The 26,335-nt window shown below is 44.5% G+C and overlaps 1 protein-coding gene across 2 annotated transcripts in view; it reads left to right on the top strand.

Annotated features, from left to right (window-relative positions):
- The window catches only part of LOC139373386 (sterile alpha motif domain containing 12), a 121,879-nt gene that overhangs the window by 39,711 nt on the left and 55,833 nt on the right, over positions 1-26,335 (top strand). For both annotated transcript variants that reach the window (XM_071113833.1, XM_071113832.1), the window contains exons 3-4: positions 2,964-3,093; positions 14,075-14,215. In XM_071113833.1, the coding sequence (XP_070969934.1) occupies positions 2,964-3,093; positions 14,075-14,215 (271 nt within the window). The remainder of the gene's footprint in view (positions 1-2,963; positions 3,094-14,074; positions 14,216-26,335) is intronic.

The following is a 26,335-nucleotide window of genomic DNA, read 5'->3' as shown; positions in this document are numbered from 1 at the left end:
ACTTGGTATATGCTGTTTCCCTTCACTCTGTAGTCCAACTCATCCCAAACCATCTCAATTGGGTTGAGGTTGGGTGATTGTGGAGGAGAGGTCATCTGATGCAGCGCTCCATCTCTCTCCTTGGTCAAATAGCCCTAACACTGCCTGGATGTGTATTTTGAGTCATTGTCCTGTTGAAAAACAAAAGCTAGTCCCACTAAGCGCAAACCAGATGGGATGGCGTATCGCTGCAGAATGCTGTGGTCACCTACTCTGTGTCTCACAATGGCACGGCGGTTGGAACCAGAAATCTCACATTTGGACATATTTCCATCGTTCTAATGTCCATTTCTCGTGTTTCTTGGCCCAAGCAAGTCTCTTCATCTTGTTGGTGTCCTTTTTAGTAGGGGTTTCTTTGCAGCAATTCAACCATGGAGGCCTGATTCACGCAGTCTCCTCTGAACAGTTGATGTTGAGATGTGTCTGTTACTTGAACAAGCAAGAACGAGGCTGGTAACTCTAATGAACTTATCCTCTGCAGCAGAGGTAACTCTGGGTCTTCCTTTCCTGTGGCTGTCCTCATGAGAGCCAGTTTCATCATAGCGCTTGATGGTTTTTGCGACAGCACTTGAAGAAATTTGGGAAGTTCTTGAAATGTTACGTTTGCGAAAACCAAACACTGCGTTCCACAGTAAGAACCTTATACCAATGGTCAAGCATGGTGTGGTAGTGTGATGGTTTGGGGATGCTTTGCTGCCTCAGGACGTGGATGACTTGCCTTAGAGATTACTTCCTTCTATTATCTGAGAATGCTACAGGAGAATGTCAGGCCAATCGTCTGTGAGCTGAAGCTGAAGCCCAGCTGGGGTCATGCAGCAAAACAATGATCCAAAACAGACAATCAAGTCTACATTTGATGTTTTGGAATGGCCTAGTCAAAGTCCAGACCGGATCCCAATAGAGATGTTGTGGCAGGACATGAAACGAGCAGTTCATGCCTGATAAAACCCACAAATGTCGCTGCGTTTAAAGCAGTTCTGCACAGAAAGAGTGGGTCAAAATTCCTCCACAGCGACTTGAGAGACTGATCAACAACTACAGGAAGCGTTTGGTTGGAGTCAGTTGCCTTAAAGTATTTGCCCCCATTCTAAATTCTCTACTTTTGCATATATATATATATATTTTTTTATACTGAATGTCAGATCTTCAATGCAAACCTAAAATTAGATAAAAGGGAATCTGAGTGAACAAATAAGAATTACATACTCATTTAATTTCATAAACAAAAGTTACGCAACACCAACAGTAATGCCCCCGTGTGAAAGTCATTTCCACTTTACACTCTAACTGGTTGTGCCACCTTTAGTTGCAGTGACTCCAACCAAACGCTTCCTGAAGGTGGTACAACCAGCTATTGAGTGTAAAGTGGAAATGACTTTCACACTGGGGCATTACTGTTGGTGTTGCATAACTTTTGTTTATGAAATAAATGAAATGAAATTCGTATGTGATATTTGTTCACTCCGGTTCCCTTCTATCTAATTTTAGGTTTGCGTTGAAGATCTGACATTCAGTATAAAAATATATATATGCGAAAGTAGAGAATTTAGAATGAGGGCAAATACTTTTTCACTGCACTGCTTCCTGTAGTTGTTGATCAGTCGCACACAAACACACACACACCTTCTCTTCTTTCTCTCCCCTTTCCTCCCTACTAGCTCATCGTAGTGTTTCTGGCTAAGCCATCCAGAGCTACACTAGCTCATTCGCCGTACTGTACTGTACCATATGCCCCAGGCTGCTAGTCAGGGTTAATTGGTGGCGGGCTGAGCTGTATTTAATGGTTAACGTGGGTTGTTGTTGCAAGGCCGTCTTCTCCTCAGCGGAGGTCTCCTGTCTCTTCCGTCTCTGCAGATTTGGTGTCTCTGTGGCCTGCCAAAGCAGGCACGTCGGTCGTCTGTACTCTAACTATACTTGGCACTGGGAGAAGGACAGTCTCTCTCTCTCTCTCTCTGTCAGTCAGTCAGTCAGTCAGTCAATTAGTTAGGTAGGTAGAGACATAAAGGGGAATGTGGTGGGTACTGTTATGCTGGCCTAGCCGAGGTGGAGGCATGTTCTATTCCTATGCTGCACCACACAGCGAGCCGCTGCTGACTGGAGTGGGAGGGAAATGGGAGGAAGGGGGTGGATGTGAAATTTTAACCACCTCTCTCGGTGGGTAATTTGAGTCGCCCCTCAATCAAAACGAAGTGATGCCTGCACTTTCGCTACAGTGGCGGCTTGTTCAGCGGGACGCACACTGAATGCCTGAGGGATTAGGCAACATATGAACCATCAACCTGGCTGCATGTTGATGTCTGTCAAAGGATTTATAGTATGTCCCGTTTTGGTCTGGTAAATAGTGCTGTACAATGATTCCATTAGTGCTTCTTGTGTAACATGCATATCCGCTTATTACCATATCTGTAGACATTGCTATATCATTGGTAAGGGAAAGGGGGATACCTAGTCAGTTGTACAACTGAATGCATTCAACTGAAATGTGTCTTCCGCATTTAACACATCCCCATCCGAATACTGGCATGTACTGTGTAATTTCTAATCCTCTGAAGACTGGCATGTACTGTGTAATTTCTAATCCTCTGAAGACTGGCATGTACTGTGTAATTTCTAACCCTCTGAAGACTGGCATGTACTGTGTAATTTCTAATCCTCTGAAGACTGGCATGTACTGTGTAATTTCTAACCCTAAGGCCAGCATGGTGTATAAGCTAGCTACTCTTGTGTATTGCTGTCGATTTTACTGACCTGCAGATCTAGTCTTAGGAACTGTGCCATCCGGATTATACAGATGGCCCTTTTATCTGCATTGGTTGATATTGTATTGTTTGTGTGTGCACTGTATATGTACAGTCTGTGTTAGTACTGTATGTGCCATCTATTTTGCCCCTATAAGTCATCTGTTGTCTTTCCCCTCCACGCAGTCGGGGAACGTAAAGCTGTCCAAGCCGGTGGCCCTGTGGACCCAGCAGGACGTGTGCAAGTGGCTGAAGAAGCACTGCCCCAAGCAGCACCAGATCTACAGTGACTCCTTCAAGCAGCATGACATCACAGGTGCGCCCGCCACAGCCTGAGTCTGTCTGTCTCGTCGCGGTCACTGTTGCCACCGTCGCCATGTCAATCATCCCCCTAACGAGCCCCTCCAAGGTCACACCCGTCCACCCGCCAACGACCCGCCTGCCGCATAATGACGAAGGCTAATTGCCACGCACTCAACCTCTCGGAGCACGACTGATTACATTAAGAATGTTTATTTGCAGCTCGCCGGGACTGGCAAAATTGAGCACTTAGGCCGTGAGGAAACCGAGGTCGCTGGGGTTAAAGGCTCAACCGGAGCACACGGCAGCGGCGTTCCATTAAGATTAGTAGGAGCTGGCGACGTGCAGTAAGAATCCCACTTAGCCCATGTCAATAACATGTACATAAACAAATAAAATAGCAAATGATGCACTATGTAATAAAGAAAGAAAAGGGCCCAGTTCATCCATCTCATTTTGCTCATGAGAACCATCACCACGAGTTTGACTAAATTCAAACTTGGCAATAAACTTAGGTTTAAAATAGTAGATAATCTTAGCACGTTGTCTCTGAATATGCATTTCCTCATTTAGCCCACCGATAATGAAACAAGCACATGACCTAAGATGTTGTCTCACAATTAGTGTAATGACCTGCAGTTGTGAGATGTTTTTGTCTCAGGATCAGAGGAGTGGATAAGGGGTTAACCACCGGCCCAATTAGCGATAACGATATGCACAAAACACGCTAGTAATTCCCCTCGTCATCCCAACCAGCATGAATTAACAGACTGCAATTAAAACAGGCCAGGGCCATACCAATCGGGCTCACAATGCAATTTGCATCCCAAACATGCAGAAATATCATGCATAATATTTTCACTAGATTAGATTTAACTAGAGCAAGCAAATCATGAGGAATGTAGTATTGTGCTTGAGTAGCACACTGTGTAAACAAACTAGTAGAATAGGAACAAGTACTGTGTACACAAAACACAACTAGAAAGACCTATTGAGTCCCACTGGCCAGGGCAAGGAAATTGAGTTGGAAATTGAAAATGCTGTGTGTGGTTCGTTTCTGGTCTGATTAGGAGAAGGCCCTTTGTTTGATAGGACTTACTTTAGCTATGGTATCTATGGTAACAGAGTAATAAGATAATATTTTCAATAGTCAGAGAGAACCCAACGCTCTTGTAGGAAGTCAATACTACCAATTTCATTGGTCTTGGCCCACTGGTCATCCTTTCAGAAGTAGCAAATCAATACAGGGCACCGTATCCAAATCATAACTCTTACACGTCCCTTATTTATGTCCCAGCTCTGACAGTGTAAGATATTTTACGTCTCAAGGCTTTGCAGCAGCACTACGTTTTCAGTTCTTTGAACGACTTCAATATGCAGCTGTCGGTTGCCATCCCCTGCCAGCAACGTGGAGCGGCAGCCAAAGTCAAAATCAATGTTTCCCATCCGAGCACCTCGATTGCCAAGATCCCCCCACCCCCCACCCCCTCTCGACGCTCCCGAAAGACCACCTCCGAGTTTGACATTAACACCGAGCTGTCATTTTAAAATGCATTAAAGCATATTAAGGTGTAATTAGATATTAGTCCCCTAATCTTGTGTAATTACAGAGACTGAGTCGTGGCAGCGAGCAAACAGCGTAGTGTGGTAAATGAGTTTAGTACACATTTACTGATACCCGTAAGTGTAATCAGCGGAGAGGTGCACAAACATATGTAATCAGAAGAGGGAAGTGAAGGGGTTGGCGTCGATTGAATCGCACTCCCCTGTCATGGAGCGGTGCATTGAATGAATTAGAACATGGTGATCCAATGGCCTCCCACTCCAGACAGATAAAGAAAGGAATTGAAATAGATATGAGACAGTTGTGCAGGGTATCCCAAATGGCACCCTATTCCGTATGTAGTGCGCTACTTTTGACCTATAGGGGCCATTATGGCTCTGGACAGAAGTAGTGCACTATGTGGCAGGTAGCCTAGTGGTTTGTGCGTTGGGCCAGTAACCGAAAGGTTGCTAGATCGAATCCCCAAGTTGACAAGGTAAAAATCTGTCGTTCTGCACCTGAACACGGCAGTGTTCCTTAGGCCGTCATTGTAAATAAGAATTTGTTCTTAACTGACTTGCCTAGTTAAATAAAGGTTAAAAAAATATATATTAAAAAATGTAGGGAATAGAGTGCCATTTGGGACACACACTTGCAGTCAAAAATGTAAGAATCAAACAATCTAAAGTGACTGTAGAGAAATGGTGTTGTTTTTAACAGCATTGGTTCTATTCAGTGGTTCACCTCAGTAAGAGCATACTGTAAGAAGGATAGTAGTCTTTTATTGTAATATCGAGTGTTTTGATGTATCGCCAAGTGCTATTGGAAAAACCCTGACTGCTGCTTAACCCAGTTGCACATGTTGCACACCGCTTATAAATGTTGTAAAAGGTATAAGCTTGTCACACAGCCAAGTTCCATCCTGTAAACACCCCCTCGTTTTTCCTCGGTCCATCTCTCCCTTTACAAATCACAGTGGCACATATTACACAGTGGCAACCTGTGAGACACCTCCCCAGACATGTTCAAATCACAGCTGGTGTGGGTTATGATGGGCTGGTGCTCATTCCTCAAGTACTGTTTAGGACCCAATCAATGCAATGCAAATGGTCCGGGTGGCCATTTTGACTAATTGTTCAGCAGTCTTATGGCTTGGGGTTAGAAGCTGTTAAGGAGCCTTTTGGACCTATACCTGGCGCTCCGGTACCGCTTGCCGTGTGTTAGCAGAGACAACAGTCTATGACTTTGGTGACTGGAGTCTTTGACCGTTACCCAGTAGAGGGGTCATTTAAATGGTGTTTTTCACCTTTTCTCACAGCTCATCAAATATACATTTGCTACCCTGTGCGACACCTACCCAAGCACGTTCAAATCATAATCTACACAGACTGATTTGAACGTGCCTGGGTAGGTGTCGCACAGGGTAGAAAATGTATACCCATCTACTGGGCAATAGGCCTAAACAGCACTTGAGGAATGAGGACTAGCCCATCCTAAACTACACCAATGTCTCTCTGAGGACTAGGCATTCAGGCTAAAGGCTAAACGCTATCATCCAGAAGGCGAGGTCAGTACAGGTGCATCAAAGCTGGGACCGAAAGACTGGAAAAACAGCTTCTATCTCAAGGCCATCAGACTGTTAAACAGCCACCACTAACATTGAGTGGCTGCTGCCAACACACTGACACTGACTCAACTCCAGCCACTTTAATAATGGGAATTGATGGGAAATGATGTAAATATATCACTAGCCACTTTAAACAATGCTACCTTATATAATGTTACTTACCCTACATTATTCATCTCATATGCATACGTATATACTGTACTCTATATCATAGACTGTATCCTTATGTAATACATGTATCACTAGCCACTTTAACTATGCCACTTTGTTTACATACTCATCTCATATGTATATACTGTACTCGATACCATCTACTGTATCTTGCCTATGCTGCTCTGTACCATCACTCATTCATATATCCTTATGTACATATTCTTTATCCCCTTACACTGTGTACAAGACAGTAGTTTTGGAATTGTTAGTTAGATTACTTGTTGGTTATTACTGCATTGTCGGAACTAGAAGCACAAGCATTTCGCTACACTCGCATTAACATCTGCTAACCATGTGTATGTGACAAATACAATTTGATTTGATTTGATACATGCTTATTACTGACGCTCAGCCTGCAAACGGCTCCACTGTTGACCATTTTAGTAAGTTAAAAAATAAACATGATACTACCTGAATATTCTCCTTAGAGGTCTTCACGGGTCCAAAAACTTTCACCCGGAACCGATATGCATAAATAAAAATGAATATAGAGGCCCGTTTCAAATGGACCAAAGGACAACTAGACCCCCTCCGTATAGAGACCTGGTCGAATCCAGACCCGGTACGATCCGAGTGAGGGAAGCAGCAGAAAAAGTTTATTTTTCATTTTTAAAGCTACTTTATTAACCGGAGCTGATAAAGCACTAGAGGGAGAGGGGTGCCACTCTAGCAGGTGGGGGGAGGGGTCGTACTGTGAGCGAGTGACATGGGGAGCGGGGAGGATGGGAGGGGAGAGACAATCTCGCACTATAGCTGCCATAGCTAGGTTATTTATCATCAAATATGATCACGTAGGACGGGTGTTGGATTGCATCAAACTGGGAGACTCTAATTAAGCTAGGCTAACTGAGGCTGCAGTGCATGTGCTTTCTCATCCTACAACTCCGTTCAGAATATTAAGTAGCAACCTGACTGTCTGTTGGCTGTTGGTCGTTTGTAGGCTATCCTTTAAAAGTCATTTTAATTCCATCTTCCATTGATTCCATATCTTCTAACTTTTGCCTCACGGTGTGAGGCTCTATGGCTGTAGCCTATTGCTGCTTTGATGACTTATGATTGGCCAACCGCAAGCTACACGCGCCACGTTCCACTCTCATGAAAAGCAAGAGCCACATTATTAATGATACCATTTCTCTCGCTCTCTCTACTGCAGCAGTCTCCTTCTGATCTGTATGGGCCCTTTCGGACAAGTCTGTTAGAATTACACATACCCACATACCCGTGACTATTAAATCAGATCTGACCCAAAGCTGTGACATTATTTAGAATTCTGGACCTGCTCGGGTCCTTGATCGGGTCCCGGGTATTTGGGTAGACGTGGATCCGTGAAGGCCTCTATTTCTCCTAGCAAATGACCCATCTGGACAGCTGTCGGGTAGAGAGACAGAGGGAATTGTCAGTTAGTCATCCCACTGATGAGGTGATTTTTTTTATTTTTAAGTGGGCCTTCATTATGTCTTGACGATGTCTGGATCCAAGCGGGTGGATTGCTTGATTATGAGGTTAGATTGATCCCAAGTGATCTTAAGTGGAGAATTCTGAAGGATGCAATTGATCCTCAATGATTGTGAGAATAACATTGAGTGATACAATGGAACGAACGCAATATTAAGTGATTAGATTGGATCTGAGTGATCTGGAGAGCCACCTAATTGTATGATCATTTGGTTCCTCTCACAAATCAAATACAATGTATTATATTGTTCCTCTGCGCTAGTTAATAAACAACGATTAGTGACCAGATACTGTAGATGGGCAGTGACTCTGCATTAGCATCCTGCTGAGGTTGCAGTCTGTGCATCTGATTATCCCTCTGCTGCTGTGCTTGGCTTCATTCAGGAAGAGGGCTGCAGCCCATTGAGAATGATGCCCCTCTTTTCTCCAGTCAGAAATAACATTAGCATCTAATTTGGAACCGATCTCAGAGCATAGTCCATCTCATGGACATTTGGGAGCCGAGTTTTTTTTTACAATATCGTGCCTAGATTACTAAGAGTCGCATCATGGTCACCGTGTATTTGTAATGTGTGCCATTAAGCCAAGTACTATTAAAGGATGGTATACACAGCGTGTGGGAATGTTAACTCTCATATTTACTTAGACAACAGTGGGCCACATTAAATCGGCTAGTGGGCCGGATCTGGCTCACAGACCACCAGTTTTAGACCATTATAGAATATTACATTGACAAGGATGTATTGCTCATTGCATGAAATTAATTATTGCATATGTGGAAGGTAACCAGAGCCTCCTGAGATATTCAGTAGTCTATACCCACTTACACAGAAGACCCACACATGCAGCTGTGTCTGACGGTTTTATCTAGATCTACATTCTCCCCCTCTATCTCCAGCTCCAGCCAGCCCAGCTCGTACTGTCAAACACATGAACACATGTATGTTTGCTGACTGGAGCCATTTGGAGAGAGTTGGGAAAGTGAGGCTAATTTGCTGCTTTTGTGCCCCTGTCCTCACCCTCTGCTGCTCCACAGAGCAGTAATTAGCATGGCTTTTGGTTCAAACGCAAAAAGGGACAGATCCCGCCGGGGGGGGGGGGGGGGTGGTGTGTGTGTGTGTGTGTGTGTGTGTGTGTGTGTGTGTGTACTCTAAGCCCCATTCATCAAACGCGGTGGTCGACTGTGCCAGGCCATAGATTAATCTGCCAGCAGCCCCACACTGAGGGAGGTCTGCACTCCCCCTGCCCATTAATCTAACGCCTGGTCTGTGGGCTCTGTGTGTGTGTGTGCACTGTAGGTTTGTATATGTAGATTTATGAATATGCTGACTTGAATAATGTATATTACAGTATCTGTACCTTTATATGGGGGAGTAGTCATTTTCAATAGTAACTCATATTTGAATGAGGAGGAGGCAGGTTTTCCCAGGCAGGTTTGGGGTAATGATATAGAGGGGCGGACAGTGAGAGAGGGCAGAGCTAACACCGCCAACCAACAGGCTTACAGGGGTAATGGTATAGAAGGGCGGACAGGCTACTGGAGAGTGGGAAGAGTGGGAGTGAAATTTAAATCCAATCAATATTGTGCAACTGAAGAGGCAGAAGTGGCTTAAATCATTTTCTCTGTCAATTGGCCAAAGATAAGTGGATACAGGATATGAAGTAAAAAGGGAGCTTTGTTGTCTGGCAATGTTCCCATCAGACAGAGCTAGAGGAGAGGAAAATATTACACTTATTCAGATGGAAATAGAAGCCCTCTTACCTTAGCTGGGGTTGAGTCAGAGTGTGTGTGCGTGTGCATTAGGGATGGGCACGGTTAATGGAATATCCAGATATCCGAACGGACGTTAGTATTTGATTACTTAAGTGAGTGTTCATTTTTGGAGTAGACCTATTTTAACAATGAAAACGATTTTTCTAAATGAAATAATCCTTGCGACGTTTTTATAAAACGGTGAGTTGAGCTACTGCTGAGCATTTCGCCGTCCAGGCTGCCCTGACATCGGTATGCTGTTTCCCCCACTTCAAATAGCAATTCTTCTGTCATGGCAAAAATCTCAGTCGCCGTTGCTGGCAAATTACCTGAGAAAAGCACCCTGTCCCCTGTTTACCTTTGCGTCATTCTGATCGGTCGAGCAAACTACTTACTATAAGAATTTTTACTATCCGAAAAACTGACATGATATTATACGAATACTAACATAACCAATCTCTAAATAAAACAATGTTACCTGCCATGATGTGACCCATTAGGAAATAGCTACTCTAACTCCACCACTTTCCCAGTGGTCCCGCATTTTGGGGTCACTGTGCTTTGTCTTAGCACTTCACTCATCCCCAAGTTGTCTAGTCAGTCCTGTACAAGTCTCTACACTCTTCTTCTTTTCGTACTTTTTGTCTTCTCTTTTCTTCAAATCCACGCCCAGTCCCTCTCAACTAGAGGTCGACCGATAATGATTTTTCAACGCCGATACCGATTATTGGAGGACCAAAAAAGCCAATACCGATTAATCGGCCGTTTAAAAAAAAAAAAAAATGTAAAGATTTTTTTTTAATTACATTTTGAAATGTATTTGTAATAATGACAATTACAACAATACTGAATGAACACTTATTTTAACTTAATATAATACATCAATAAAATCAATTTAGCCTCAAGTAAATAATGAAACATGTTCAATTTGGTTTAAATAATTCAAAAACAAAGTGTTGGAGAAGAAAGTAAAAGTGCAATATGTGCTATGTAAGGAAGCTAACGTTTCAGTTCCTTGCTCAGAACATGAGAACATATGAAAGCTGGTGGTTCCTTTTAACATGAGTCTTCAATATTCCCAGGTAAGAAGGTTTAGGTTGTAGTTAGTATAGGAATTATAGGACTAATAGGACTAATTATAGGACCCTCTATACCATTTGTATTTCATTAACCTTTGACTATTGGATGTTCTTATAGGTACTTTAGTATTGCCAGTGTAACAGTATAGCTTCCGTCCCTCTCCTCGCTCCTCCCTGGGCTCGAACCAGCAACACAACGACAACAGCCACCATCAAAGCAGCGTTACCCATGCAGAGCAAGGGGAACAACTACTAGAAGGCTCAGAGCGAGTGACGTTTGAAATATGCAACACAGGACATGCTTGATAATATCTAGTAATATCATCAACCATGTGTAGTTAACTAGTGATAATGATTGATTGTTTTTTATACGATGAGTGCTAGCTAGCAACTTACCTTGGCTTACTGCATTCGTGTAACAGGCAGTCTCCTTGTGGAGTGCAACGAGAGAGAGGCAGGTCGTTATTGCGTTGGACTAGTTAACTGTAAGGTTGCAAGTTTGGATCCCCCGAGCTGACAAGGTGAAAATCTGTCATTCTGCCCCTGAACAAGGCAGTTAACCCACTGTTCCTAGGCCGTCATTGAAAATAAGAATGTGTTCTTAATGGACTTGCCTAGTTAAATAAAGACTAAATAAAGGTGTAAGAATTGTTATGAAAACTTGAAATCGGCCCTAATTAATCGGCCATTCCGATTAATCGGTCGACCTCTACTCTCAACCTTCTCTCTCCAGCTCTCCTCTTCTCTCTCTTCAGGCGTTCTCCCCTCATCCTCTACTCCTCTCTTCTTTCTTCGCCCGGACATGCTACACTGCTCTGTGTATTAATTGTGGTTTGATACATTCCCTGTTGTGGCTTCGTGGGATTGTTGAGTCAATGACTCAGAACCACAGTGGAGAGAGAGAGAGAGAGAGAGAAGTCTGGACCTCCACAGAGGCGTTTCGCCCGGCTGCTACTGGAAGGAGAGGAGAGGCGCTATGTTGGCACTGCCGCCAAAAAACTGGCAGCTTGGCTCCGAAATGCTCTTATCTCGACGCATCTTAAGCTGTCCACAATCGTGCAGTTCTATCGCCTATTAACTCTGAGCTGTTGATGACTAAAGATGCGTTATTATAGCAGTTGTTTAGTCATTGATCTGAAAGCGTTATCTCTCATACACCCTGTATGGTTGTTTGTTTATAGAACAGATAGCCACGAGGTAAAGCTAAAGAGGTGTCCCTGTTGAAAGGCAGATTTGTGTCGGATTTCGGATGAGGTGCCAAGTGATGGTTGGTCGTTATTTATAGACTCCTCAAGTGATCCTTTAGCGTTCATATTGTCGTTCTCACTCCCTCACTCACGTCCCATTTTACTGGCCCTCGTAGACCAGTAAAATGTCTGTAGTTAGCTACTCTGTATTTGTGTAGTAGTCATCATTAAACCATACAGGAGCTGGCATTACAATTTGATTAGATTTTTTGGACACATTTAGCGTTTTTGCCACACTTGCCATAGTTATCTGCAAATAACGTGTTTTGGCAGAGTAGATTTTCCGATGCTGTAGAGCTGGGCGATTTAGGCAGCAACCAATATCGTGATACATTTCTTGAACTGATGCGATAACGATAAGTTTATAACCTTAATCTGCTGGGTTTATATTTTTAAACTACAACTACTACTAGTTTGATGGTTGTAGCCATCAGTTGTCACATTTAACAAACACCTATTTAGCAAAGTTATTCATTTCCACATTTCTCTAGTATAGGCTACTTATTGTAATGAACGATATCAGCAAAAGGCCTGCGATAAGTGATCGGTGTGGTGTTGATAATTCTCGGTTTATCGTCCCAGCTCTACAATGCTGTTAGCTTTATACCACCAACACACAGCTTTGTGTGGTAATTCATGGTTGCATAAAGCCCAAAACTGTATTAAATCACCAAAATTGACTTTCAGAAGATGACCTAGCCTACAATGCTTTCACAAAACACCCTTTTTTGTTATTTTTGTTACCTCAAATAATGAGCCGTGTCAAAGAAAGTAAATATGCACAAAGTCGTTAAGTAACAAATCGTTATGAAAATCTACAGTGCGTAAAGAGTCAGTAAGTACAGTGCTGTTGGAGGAGTGGATGGGAGGAAGGAGCTCGGGGGTGAAAGAGAGAGCATGTGACAGTCACACCACCGTAGTCCCGCTGTGAGACCGTAAACCAGGGAACGTTCACGGCTGCTAGCCAATCAGGAGGAGCGATCCGGAGCCCAGAGTCATTAGGGTCAACGAGCGATGGGTGGCTCTACAGGGGTCGGGTTTATACATGGTAATCACCGGGAATTATCTACTATCTAGCTCCCCAATCCCGCACACTGCCACAAAGGCCTTCCATAACGAGCGTAATTCATTAGACTCTACTTTCTCCACTGCGATTTATTACCGGACCAAATCCGCCACTTTTTAAACAAATTATATTAAAGAACATTAAATTAGGGATTATGAAAATCAAGAGCTCCCAGAAGGAGGTGCCTATGGGTGAAAGAAGAGTAATAATTATGTTAAGTGTGTTATGTCGCAAGATGAAGATATTTCTTCAGTGGGTCTTCATTGGCTGCTCGACGCTACCTGCTAGCATACCCGCGCAGAAATGTAATAACATGTATTGAATGGATAGACTAGAGCAGGGATCCTCAACTAGATGCATTTTTTTTTTCTTGAGCGGATGGTCGGGGGCCGGAAAGTAATTACAAATAATTTGTAGGCTGCAGATTGACCGCAGGAAGCCCAAACTGATATATTTGACTAAAACACAATAATTTCAAACCTTGCTTACATTTGTATATGATCACGTCTCTCTATTTTGATTTTAAATTTCCAATCACTTGGAGCTGATTTCCTGCTGTTTTTACATGTCAAGCACAGAACATGAAAAAATTAATATATGTTGTTTTTTTTGCTCAGAAAACAAATTTGGCCCACTGGCTGCCAGTTGGGGAACCCTGGACTAGAGAATGATCTATTCATGGTTTGAGAATAGTCCCCTTGGTGAGATCTACACATAATGTAAATGGGATATTTCATGGATGTATATATTGTGCTGCTTATTGTATGTAGCAAAGTTGAATGCAGGTAAAGGCAGCATTCAGAGAGACAGTCCTTTTTGGTCAGTTATGCTTTAGTTCACCTTGAGGTGCTTCAGAGATCTGAAGTGTGATCCAATTCCAAACAATTGATCAATTTCATTAAATATACATTGTTACTTATGGTGTTTATTTTGGGTGGGAGAGACGCATCAGTCTTATCTCATGAGGGGTTGGTTTTAACCTTTCTAACGCTCTCTCTCCCTCTTTCCATCCAGGACGGGCTCTGATGAGATTGACGGACAGGAAGCTGGAGCGAATGGGCATCATGCAGGAGGGCCAACGGCAGTACATCCTCCAGCAGGTCCTGCAGCTCCGCGTCAGAGAGGAAGTCCGAACCCTGCAACTACTCACGCAAGGTATACAGCGCATTCGGGAAAGTATTCAGACCCGTAGGTTTTTTCCCACATTTTGTTACGTTTACAGCCTTTATTCTAAAATGGATTAAAAAAATGTTTTCCCTCGTCAATCTACACACAATACCCCATAATGACAAAGCAAAAACATTTTATTTATTTATTTTGCGAAGTTGTTAAAAAAAATAAAAATATTTAACATAAGTATTCAGACCCATTACTCAGTACTTTGTTGAAACACCTTTTGGCAGCGATTACAGCCTAGAGTCTTCTTGTGTATGACGCTACAAGCTTGGCACACCTGTATTTGGGGTGTTTCTCCCATTCCTCTCTGCAGATCCTCTCAAGCTCTGTCAGGTTGGATGGGGAGCATTGCTGCACAGCTATTTTCAGGTATCTCCAGAGATGTTCGATCGGGTTCAAATCCAGGCTCTGGCTGGGCCACTCAAGAACATTCAAAGACTGCTTAGGGTCGTTGTCCTGTTGGATGATAAACCTTTGCCCCAGTCTGAGGTCCTGAGCGCTCTGGAGCAGGTATCAAGGATATCTCTGTACTTTTCTCCATACATCTTTGCCTCGATCCTGACTAGCCTCCCAGTCCATGCCTCTGAAAAACATCTCCACAACGTGATGCTGCCACCACCATGTTTCACCGTAGGGATGGTGCCAGGTTTCCTCCAGACGTGACACTTTGCATTGTCTATAGAATTCAATCTTGGTTTCTCATGGTCTGAGAGACTTTAGGTTCCTTTTGGCAAACTCCAAGTAGGCTGTCATGTGCCTTTTACTGAGGAGTGGCTTCCATCTGGCCACTCTACCAAAAGGCCTGATTGGTAGAGTCCTGCAGAGATGGTTGTCCGTCTGGAAGGTTATCCAATCTTCACAGAGGAGCTCGGGTCAGAGTGACCATCGGGTTCTTGGTCACCTCCCTGACCAAGGCCCTTCTCCCCTGATTGCTTAATTTGGCCGGGCGGGCAGCTCTAGTAAGGGACTCGGTGGTTCCAAACTTCTTGCATTTAAGAATGATGGAGGCCATTGTGTTCTTGAGGACCTTCAATGCTGCAGACATTTTTTGGTAATCTTCCCCAGATCTGTGCCTCGACACAATCATGGCTTGGAGCTCTATGAACAATTCCTTTGACCTCATGGCTTGGTTTTTGGTCTGACATGTACTGTCAACTGTAGAACCTTATATAGACAGGTGTATGCCTTTCCAAATCATGTCCAATCAATTGAATTTACCACAGGTGGGCTCCAAGTTTTAGAAACATCTCATGGATGATCAATGGAAACAGGATGCATTTGAGCTCAATTTCGAGTCTTAGCAAAGGGCCTGAATATTTAGGTAAATACGGTATTCCTGTTTTCGCTTTGTCATTTTGGGGTAGTTGTGTGTGTGTGTGTGTGTGTGTGTGTGTGTGTGTGTGTGTGTGTGTAGATTGCTGAGGATTTAAAAACAAAAAATGTAATACATTTTGTGTGGTAGTGTCTCAAATGGCCCCCTATTCCCTATATAGCGCACTACGTTTGACCAACAGTAGGAATATAATGAAAAGGGTGCCCTCTGGGATGCACCTCATAAAACCCCTGTCATTGGTCATGATAAAGCCTGTTTGACCAGTGACCAGCTTTAAAAATGATACCCTGTGAAATGATAGGCCATTTCACTCACCCGATTGCATGGTCGTGTGTCTTTACACTCAGTCAGTTTAAATTGTTCTCTAGGCAGACAGCCACCTGCCCCAATCAGCACTACAGCCAATTTATGTGTGTATTTCTGGGACCTACTCTCTACAGTCTGTCTCCCCATATCAGATCATTGTCCAAGCCCAACACTGAGTAACTGACCCCCTCACATCCAGTCATTCTTAGCGATTCGTCTCTCCTCAGAATCACTCGCACTGACACGCCCACATCACCACTGGCAACTGGAATCAGCCTCATCCCCATCAACTTGTCTCTTGCTGTCAACACAGACCGCTTTTGCCTCAGGGGCGAAACCCAAATACTGGGAAACTGTTCTCGTCATGAATTCCAGGAAAACAGTTGTGTTGTGTTTTCGCTTTGATGGCCCTTTCTTATTGCCACTCTTCTCTCTCTTGCCACTTGTTTTGCCCTTGCAGTGCTGATGAGCAGAGAGCGGGAGGGGAGAGAGAGGGACCAGTGGATAGGCTGGAACAGACTAGGGCCCCCGGGCAAATCCACTGTAGGTGCTACTGCTGGGAAAGAGTTGAAATAAGGGAGAACAAGAGGGGTAGAGAGGGGCCTCCTCTGTCCCTAGAACGCTGAAGCTTGTGCTACTAGAAATACTGCTGTGAGAGGAGTAGGGAGAATTAGAACAGTGAGGGAAGAGAGGAGGTGAGAGAAGGAGAGAGAAATGGTGATTGGTGTGAAGAAAGGAGGAAGTGCAAAAAGAAGAGATTGAGGGAAGGAGATGGACAGAGGAGAACTAGTTTTAGTGCATATACTGCGGAAAGTGCTCGGTGGGTCAATTGTGGGGGAAGCAAACACTGAAGGAGGATGACAAGATGATAGAGGGAGAGAGCCTGAAACAGAGGAGAGCTAGTGTACTTCAGACACCTTTGGAATACATGTGTGGGAAGGCTAACAGCTGGAAAGGACCTAATGGTGAGGGAAGTTGAGATAAGTGACATGTTTTTTTTTTGTGTGAGAAAAGGAGAGATGAGGAGAGGAGATTGCTGGTGTAGTGATTAACCTTTAAGGCACAGTGGGCCATGGGAGGAAAATGGATTCCCATCTCTCACTCTCTTCATCGTTTCCACACCAGAGGGATGATTCTGAAGGATTCTCTACTTTTTTATCAACAAAAAGGGAGAGTTGTCCTTTTGCTAAACACTAATAGTCAAGTTAGGGAAAGATGGCTTTTAGACTGCGGAGCACGTTAATAAAGCGTGGTAGTGTCATTGTTTGCCTAAACGGGCAGTCCCATTTGCATATACTTTCATAACATAGTTTGTTCACCTTCAGGCACATGGATGTTCAAAATGGATCCAAGCCTGAACTCTTTACTATCATCTATCTCATGAAGGAAGTTGTGCACAAATTCCAACTACATCAGTTAATGCCAAATCATATTAGGGATACTGTACTGTAAGAGGAAGGTGGGTTGCTTCAACCGCTGCTCCACTTATGTGACTGGATACTCTGTTGTTTTGGCATTGCTAGAGTGTATTTGTTAGCCTGAAAGTCAAAGTGTATGCCACTGACTTTCTACTTTCCTTCTAGGTCTGTCTGTATCCATGGATACAAGTCAAATACTTAGACAGTTGCTTGGTAATGAATTATAGCTTGTTAACCATCTTGACAAGCAACAATAAAGAAAAATCTATTTAAACTGAACACAAATATAAACACAACATGCAACAATTTCAAAGATTTTACAGACTTACATTTCCTTTTTAATTAAATCAGTCAATTGAAATACATCTGTTAGGCCCTTATCGATGGATTTCACACGACTGGGTATACATGTTGGTTAGATACCAGAGCAACCCAAACATGCTCAATGGGTGAGGTGTCTGGTGAGTATGCAGACCATGGAAGAACTATGACATTTTCAGCTTCCAAGAATTGTGTACAGATCCTTGTGCGATGGGGCTGTGCATTATCATGCTGAAACATGAGTAGATGGTGGTCGGATTAACTACACTGCTCAAAAAAATAAAGGGAACACTTAAACAACACAATGTAACTCCAAGTCAATCACACTTCTGTGAAATCAAACTGTCCACTTAGGAAGCAACACTGATTGACAATACATTTCACATGCTGTTGTGCAAATGGAATAGACAACAGGTGGAAATTATAGGCAATTAGCAAGACACCCCCAATAAAGGAGTGGTTCTGCAGGTGGGGACCACAGACCACTTCTCAGTTCCTATGCTTCCTGGCTGATGATTTGCTCACTTTTGAATGCTGGCGGTGCTTTCACTCTAGTGGTAGCATGAGACGGAGTCTAAGTGGCTCAGGTAGTGCAGCTCATCCAGGATGGCACATCAATGCGAGCTGTGGCAAGAAGATATGCTGTGTCTGTCAGCGTAGTGTCCAGAGCATGGAGGCGCTACCAGGAGACAGGCCAGTACATCAGGAGACGTGGAGGAGGCCGTAGGAGGGCAACAACCCAGCAGCAGGACCGCTACCTCCGCCTTTGTGCAAGGAGGAGCAGGAGGAGAACTGCCAGAGCCCTGCAAAATGACCTCCAGCAGGCCACAAATGTGCATGTGTCTGCTCAAACGGTCAGAAACAGACTCCATGAGGGTGGTATGAGGGCCCGACGTCCATAGGTGGGGGTTGTGCTTACAGCCCAACACCATGCAGGACGTTTGGCATTTGCCAGAGAACACCGAGATTGGCAAATTCGCCACTGGCGCCCTGTGCTCTTCACAGATGAAAGCAGGTTCACACTGAGCACATGTGACAGACGTGACAGCCTGGAGACGCAGTGGAGAACGTTCTGCTGCCTGCAACATCCTCCAGCATGACCGTTTTGGCAGTGGGTCAGTCATGGTGTGGGGTGGCATTTCTTTGGGGTGCCGCACAGCCCTCCATGTGCTCGCCAGAGGTAGCCTGACTGCCATTAGGTACCGAGATGAGATCCTCAGACCCCTTGTGAGACCATATGCTGGTGCGGTTGGCCCTGGGTTCCTCCTAATGGAAGACAATGCTAGACCTCATATGGCTGGAGTGTGTCAGCAGTTCCTGCAAGAGGAAGGCATTGATGCTATGGACTGGCCCGCCCGTTCCCCAGACCTGAATCCAATTGAGCACATCTGGGACATCATGTCTCGCTCCATCCACCAACGCCACGTTGCACCACAGACTGTCCCGGGGTTGGCGGATGCTTTAGTCCAGGTCTGGGAGGAGATCCCTCAGGAGACCATCCGCCACCTCATCAGGAGCATGCCCAGGCGTTGTAGGGAGGTCATACAGGCACGTGGAGGCCACACACACTACTGAGCCTAATTTTGACTTGTTTTAAGGACATTACATCAACGTTGGATCAGCCTGTAGTGTGGTTTTCCACTTTCATTTTGAGTGTGACTCCAAATCCAGACCTCCATGGGTTGATAAATTTGATTTCCATTGATCATTTTTGTGTGATTTTGTTGTCAGCACATTCAACTATGTAAAAAAAAAGTATTTAATAAGGATATTTAATTCATTCAGATCTAGGATGTGTTATTTTAGTGTTCCCTTCATTTTTTTGAGCAGTGTAATTTATGCCTGCCCATACCATAAACCCACTGTCACCATGGGGCACTCTGTTCACAATGTTGACATCAGCAAACCGCTTGTCCACACAACGCCATACACACCATCTGCCCGGTACAGTTGAAACTGGAATTAATCCGTGAAGAGCACACTTCTCCAGCGTACCAGTGGCCATCGAAGGTGAGCATTTTCCCACTGAAGTCTGTTACGACGCCAAACTGGACTCCGGTCAAGACCCTGGTGAGGACGAGCACGCAGATGAGCTTCCCTGAGACGGTTTCTGACAGTTTTTGCAGAAATTCTTCAGTTGTACAAACCCACATTGTCATCAGCTGTCTGGGTGGCTGGTCTCAGACAATCCCGCAGGTGAAGAAGCCGAATGTGGAGGTCCTGGGCTGGTGTGGTTACACGTGGTCTGCGGTTGTGAGGCCGGTTGGACATACTGCCAAATTCTCTAAAATGACATTGAAGGCGGCTTATGATAGAGAAATCAACATTCAGTTCTCTGGCAACAACTCTGTTGGACATTCCTGCAGTCAGCATGCAAATCAAATCAAAGTTATTTATATAGCCTTTCGTACATCAGCTGATATGTCAAAGTGCTGTACAGAAACCCAGCCTAAAACCTCAAACAGCAAGCAATTCAGGTGTAGAAGCACGGTGGCTGGGAAGAACTCAGTAGAAAGGCCAAAACCTAGGAAGAAACCTAGAGAGGAACCAGGCTATGAGGGGGGGCCAGTCCTCTTCTGGCTGTGCCGGGTGGAGATTATAACAGAACATGGCCAAATCAAATCAAATTTTATTTGTCACATACACATGGTTAGCAGATGTTAATGCGAGTGTAGCGAAATGCTTGTGCTTCTAGTTCCGACAATGCAGTAATAACAAGTAATCTAACTAACAATTCCAAAACTACTGTCTTGTACACAGTGTAAGGGGATAAAGAATATGTACATAAGGATATATGAATGAGTGATGGTACAGAGCAGCATAGGCAAGATACAGTAGATGGTATCGAGTACAGTATGTACAAATGAGATGAGTATGTAAACAAAGTGGCATAGTTTAAAGTGGCTAGTGATACATGTATTACATAAGGATACAGTCGATGATATAGAGTACAGTATATACGTATGCATATGAGATGAATAATGTAGGGTAAGTAACATTATATAAAGTAGCATTGTTTAAAGTGGCTGGTGATATATTTACATCATTTCCCATCAATTCCCATTATTAAAGTGGCTGAGGTTGAGTCAGTGTCAGTGTGTTGGCAGCAGCCACTCAGTGTTAGTGGTGGCTGTTTAACAGTCTGATGGCCTTGAGATAGAAGCTGTTTTTCAGTCTCTCGGTCCCAGCTTTGATGCACCTGTACTGACCTCGCCTTCTGGATGATAGCGGGGTGAACAGGCAGTGGCTCGGGTGGTTGATGTCCTTGATGATCTTTATGGCCTTCCTGTGACATCGGGTGGTGTAGGTGTCCTGGAGGGCAGGTAGTTTGCCCCCGGTGATGCGTTGTGCAGACCTCACTACCCTCTGGAGAGCCTTACGGTTGAGGGCGGTGCAGTTGCCATACCAGGCGGTGATACAGCCCGCCAGGATGCTCTCGATTGTGCATCTGTAGAAGTTTGTGAGTGCTTTTGGTGACAAGCCAAATTTCTTCAGCCTCCTGAGGTTGAAGAGGCGCTGCTGCGCCTTCTTCACGATGCTGTCTGTGTGAGTGGACCAATTCAGTTTGTCTGTGATGTGTATGCCGAGGAACTTAAAACTTGCTACCCTCTCCACTACTGTTCCATCGATGTGGATAGGGGGGTGTTCCCTCTGCTGTTTCCTGAAGTCCACAATCATCTCCTTAGTTTTGTTGACGTTGAGTGTGAGGTTATTTTCCTGACACCACACTCCGAGGGCCCACACCTCCTCCCTGTAGGCCGTCTCGTCGTTGTTGGTAATCAAGCCTACCACTGTTGTGTCGTCCGCAAACTTGATGATTGAGTTGGAGGCGTGCGTGGCCACGCAGTCGTGGGTGAACAGGGAGTACAGGAGAGGGCTCAGAACGCACCCTTGTGGGGCCCCAGTGTTGAGGATCAGCGGGGAGGAGATGTGTTGTTGTTGCCTACCCTCACCACCTGGGGGCGGCCCGTCAGGAAGTCCAGTACCCAGTTGCACAGGGCGGGGTCGAGACCCAGGGTCTCAAGCTTGATGACGAGCTTGGAGGGTACTATGGTGTTGAATGCCGAGCTGTAGTCGATGAACAGCATTCTCACATAGGTATTCCTCTTGTCCAGATGGGTTAGGGCAGTGTGCAGTGTGGTTGAGATTGCATCGTCTGTGGACCTATTTGGGCGGTAAGCAAATTGGAGTGGGTCTAGGGTGTCAGGTAGGGTGGAGGTGATATGGTCCTTGACTAGTCTCTCAAAGCACTTCATGATGACGGATGTGAGTGCTACGGGGCGGTAGTCGTTTAGCTCAGTTACCTTAGCTTTCTTGGGAACAGGAACAATGGTGGCCCTCTTGAAGCATGTGGGAACAGCAGACTGGTATAGGGATTGATTGAATATGTCCGTAAACACACCGGCCAGCTGGTCTGCGCATGCTCTGAGGGCGCGGCTGGGGATGCCGTCTGGGCCTGCAGCCTTGCGAGGGTTAACACGTTTAAATGTCTTACTCACCTCGGCTGCAGTGAAGGAGAGACCGCATGTTTTCGTTGCAGGCAGTGTCAGTGGCACTGTATTGTCCTCAAAGCGGGCAAAAAAGTTATTTAGTCTGCCTGGGAGCAAGACATCCTGGTCCGTGACTGGGCTGGATTTCTTCCTGTAGTCCGTGATTGACTGTAGACCCTGCCACATGCCTCTTGTGTCTGAGCCGTTGAATTGAGATTCTACTTTGTCTCTGTACTGGCGCTTAGCTTGTTTGATAGCCTTGCGGAGGGAATAGCTGCACTGTTTGTATTCGGTCATGTTACCAGACACCTTGCCCTGATTAAAAGCAGTGGTTCGCGCTTTCAGTTTCACACGAATGCTGCCATCAATCCACGGTTTCTGGTTAGGGAATGTTTTAATCGTTGCTATGAGAACGACATCTTCAACGCACGTTCTAATGAACTCGCACACCGAATCAGCGTATTCGTCAATGTTGTTATCTGACGCAATACGAAACATCTCCCAGTCCACGTGATGGAAGCAGTCTTGGAGTGTGGAGTCAGCTTGGTCGGACCAGCGTTGGACAGACCTCAGCGTGGGAGCCTCTTGTTTTAGTTTCTGTCTGTAGGCAGGGATCAACAAAATGGAGTCGTGGTCAGCTTTTCCGAAAGGGGGGCGGGGCAGGGCCTTATATGCGTCGCGGAAGTTAGAGTAACAATGATCCAAGGTCTTTCCACCCCTGGTTGCGCAATCGATATGCTGATAAAATTTAGGGAGTCTTGTTTTCAGATTAGCCTTGTTAAAATCCCCAGCTACAATGAATGCAGCCTCCGGATAAATCGTTTCCAGTTTGCAGAGAGTTAAATAAAGTTTGTTCAGAGCCATCGATGTGTCTGCTTGGGGGGGGATATATACGGCTGTGATTATAATCGAAGAGAATTCTCTTGGTAGATAATGCGGTCTACATTTGATTGTGAGGAATTCTAAATCAGGTGAACAGAAGGATTTGAGTTCCTGTATGTTTCTTTCATCACACCATGTCACGTTGGCCATGAGGCATACGCCCCCGCCCCTCTTCTTACCAGAAAGATGTTTGTTTCTGTCAGCGCGATGCGTGGAGAAACCCGTTGGCTGCACCGCTTCGGATAGAGTCTCTCCAGTGAGCCATGTTTCAGTGAAGCAAAGGACGTTACAGTCTCTGATGTCCCTCTGGAATGCTACCCTTGCTCGGATTTCATCAACCTTGTTGTCAAGAGACTGGACATTGGCAAGAAGAATGCTAGGGAGTGGTGCACGGTGTGCCCGTCTCCAGAGTCTGACCAGAAGACCGCCTCGTTTCCCTCTCTTTCGGAGTCGTTTTTTTGGGTCGCTGCATAGGATCCACTCCGTTGTCCTGTTTGTAAGGCAGAACACAGGATCCGCGTCGCGAAAAACATATTCTTGGTCGTACTGATGGTGAGTTGACGCTGATCTTATATTCAGTAGTTCTTCTCGACTGTATGTAATGAAACCTAAGATGACCTGGGGTACTAATGTAAGAAATAACACGTAAAAAAACAAAAAACTGCATAGTTTCCTAGGAACGCGAAGCGAGGCGGCCATCTCTGTCGGCGCCGGAAGTTGAGTGCTAATCACAGGCAGTAGGTTGAAACTGGAGCAGCAGCACGGCCAGGTGGACTGGGGACAGCAAGGAGTCATCATGCCAGGTAGTCCTGAGGCATGGTCCTAGGGCTCAGGTCCTCCGAGAGAGAGAAAGAAAGAGAGAATTAGAGAGAGCATACTTAAATTCACACAGGACACTGGATAAGACAGGAGAAGTACTCCAGATATAACAAACTGATCCTAGCCCCCCAACACATAAACTACTGCAGCATAAATACTGGAGGCTGAGACAGGAGGGGTCAGGAGACACTGTGGCCCCATCCGATGATACCCCCGGACAGGGCCAAACAGGAAGGATATAACCCCACCCACTTTGCCAAAGCACAGCCCCCACACCACTAGAGGTATATCTTCAACCACCAACTTACCATCCTGAGACAAGACCGAGCACGCACATGAGCTTCCCTGAGACGGTTTCTGACAGTTTTTGCAGAAATTCTTCAGTTGTGCAAACCCACAGTTTCATCAGCTGTCTGGGTGGCTGGTCTCAGACCAATATCACGCTCCCTCATCTTGACATCTGTGGAATTGTGTTGCATGACGACAACTGCACATTTTAGTGGCATTTTGTCCCCAGCACAAGGTGCACCTGTGTAATGATCATGCTGTTTAATCAGCTTCTTGATATGCCATACCTGTCAGGTGGATGGATTATCTTGGCAAAAGAGAAATGCCCACTAACAGGGAAGCAAAACAAATTACACAAAATTGCACAAAATTTGAAAGATTTGCTTTTTGTGCAAATGGAACATTTCTGTAATCTTTTATTTCAGCTCATGAAACATGGGACCAACACTTGTACGTGTTGCATTTTTATTTTTGTTTAGTATAGTACTAAAGTATACAATGTTCATGTTTTTATTCGAGATGTATATGCATACATACAGTACCAGTCAAAAGTTTGGACATGGGTTTTTGTTTATTTTAATATTTTCTACATTGTAGAATAATAGTGAAGACATGAACTATGAAAACACTTGGAATCATGTAGTAACCAAAAAACTGTTAAACAAATCAAAATAAATTTGAAATTCTTCAAAGTAGCCACCCTTTGCCTTGATGACAGCTTTGCACACTCTTGACATTCTCTCAACCAGCTTCACCTGGAATGCTTTTCCAACAGTCTTGAAAGAGTTCCCACATATACTGAGCACTTTTGGGCTGCTTTTCCTTCACTCTGTGGTTCAACTCATCCCAAACCATCTCAATTAGGTTAAGGTTGGGTGATTGGCCAGGTAATCTGAGGCAGCACTCCATTACTCCCTTTGTTGGTCAAATAGCCTTTACACTGCCTGGAGGTGTGTTGAGTCACTGTCCTGTTGAAAAACAAATGGTAGTCCCACCAAGTGCAAACAACATGGGATGGCGTATCGCTGCAGAATGCTCTGGTAGCCATGCTGGTTAAGTGTGCCTTGAATTCTAAATAAATCACTGACCGTGTCACCAGCAAAGCACCATCCCACCTCCTCCTCCATACTTCACGGTGGGAACCACATATGCGGAGATCATCCGTTCACCTACTCTGCATCTCACAAAGACACGGTGGTTGGAACCAAATATCTCCAATTTGGACTCATCAGACCAAAGGACAGATTTACACCGATCAAATGGACATTGCTTGTGTTTCTTGGCCCAAGCAAGTCTTCTTATTATTGGTGTCCTTTAGTAGTGGCTTCTTTGCAGCAATTTGACCATGAAGGCCTGATTCACGCAGTCTCCTCTGAACAGTTGATGTTGATGTCTGTTACTTGAACTCTGAAGCATTTATTTGGGCTGCAATTTCTGAGGCAGGTAACTCTGACCTTATCCTCTGCAGCGGAGATAACTCTGGTTCTTCCTTTCCTGTGGTGGTCTTCATGAGAGCCAGTTTCATCATAGCGATTGATTGTTTTTGCGACTGCACTTGAAGAAACTTTCAAAGCTTTTGAAGTTTTCCGTATTGACTGACCTTCATGTCTTAAAGTAAAGATGGACTGTCATTACTCTTTGCTTGTCTGTTCTTGCCATAATATGAACTTGGTATTTTACCAAATAGGGCTATCTTAAGTAAACCACCCCTACCTTGTCACAACTCAACGGATTGCCTCAATGAAAGAAATTCCACAAATTAACTTTTAACAAGGCACACCTGTTAATTTAAATGCATTCCAGGTGACTACATCATGAAGCTGGTTGGGAGAATGCCAAGACTGTGCAAAGCTGTCATCAAGGCAAAGGGTGGCTACTTTGAACCATTTCAAATATAAAATATATTTTGATTTGTTTAACACTTTGTTGTTGTTGGTTACTACATGTGTTATTTCAATTTTTTGATTTCTTCACTATTATTCTGCAATGTAGAAAATAGTAAAAATAAAGAAAAACCCTTGAGTGAGTCGGTCTGTTCATACTTTTGATTTGTACTGAATATTTTTTTCAAACAGTTGTGGGTAGTTCACATTAGGCTGTATTGAATCTGCATAGACTGGGAAGTTAGCGGTTAGTTGTTCAAAAATATTGTCCCCTCTGTATTGAATTTCATGGCCATAAATGATGCATAACTGCAATAGTAACTCTTTATTAGAGGCAAACCTCATTAACATGCCATTGG

Source organism: Oncorhynchus clarkii, chromosome 18 (assembly GCF_045791955.1).
Source record: "Oncorhynchus clarkii lewisi isolate Uvic-CL-2024 chromosome 18, UVic_Ocla_1.0, whole genome shotgun sequence".
NCBI lineage: Eukaryota > Metazoa > Chordata > Actinopteri > Salmoniformes > Salmonidae > Oncorhynchus > Oncorhynchus clarkii.
The sequence above is the reverse complement of the archived record's forward strand: the minus strand, read 5'-3'. Positions and strand labels throughout refer to the sequence as shown.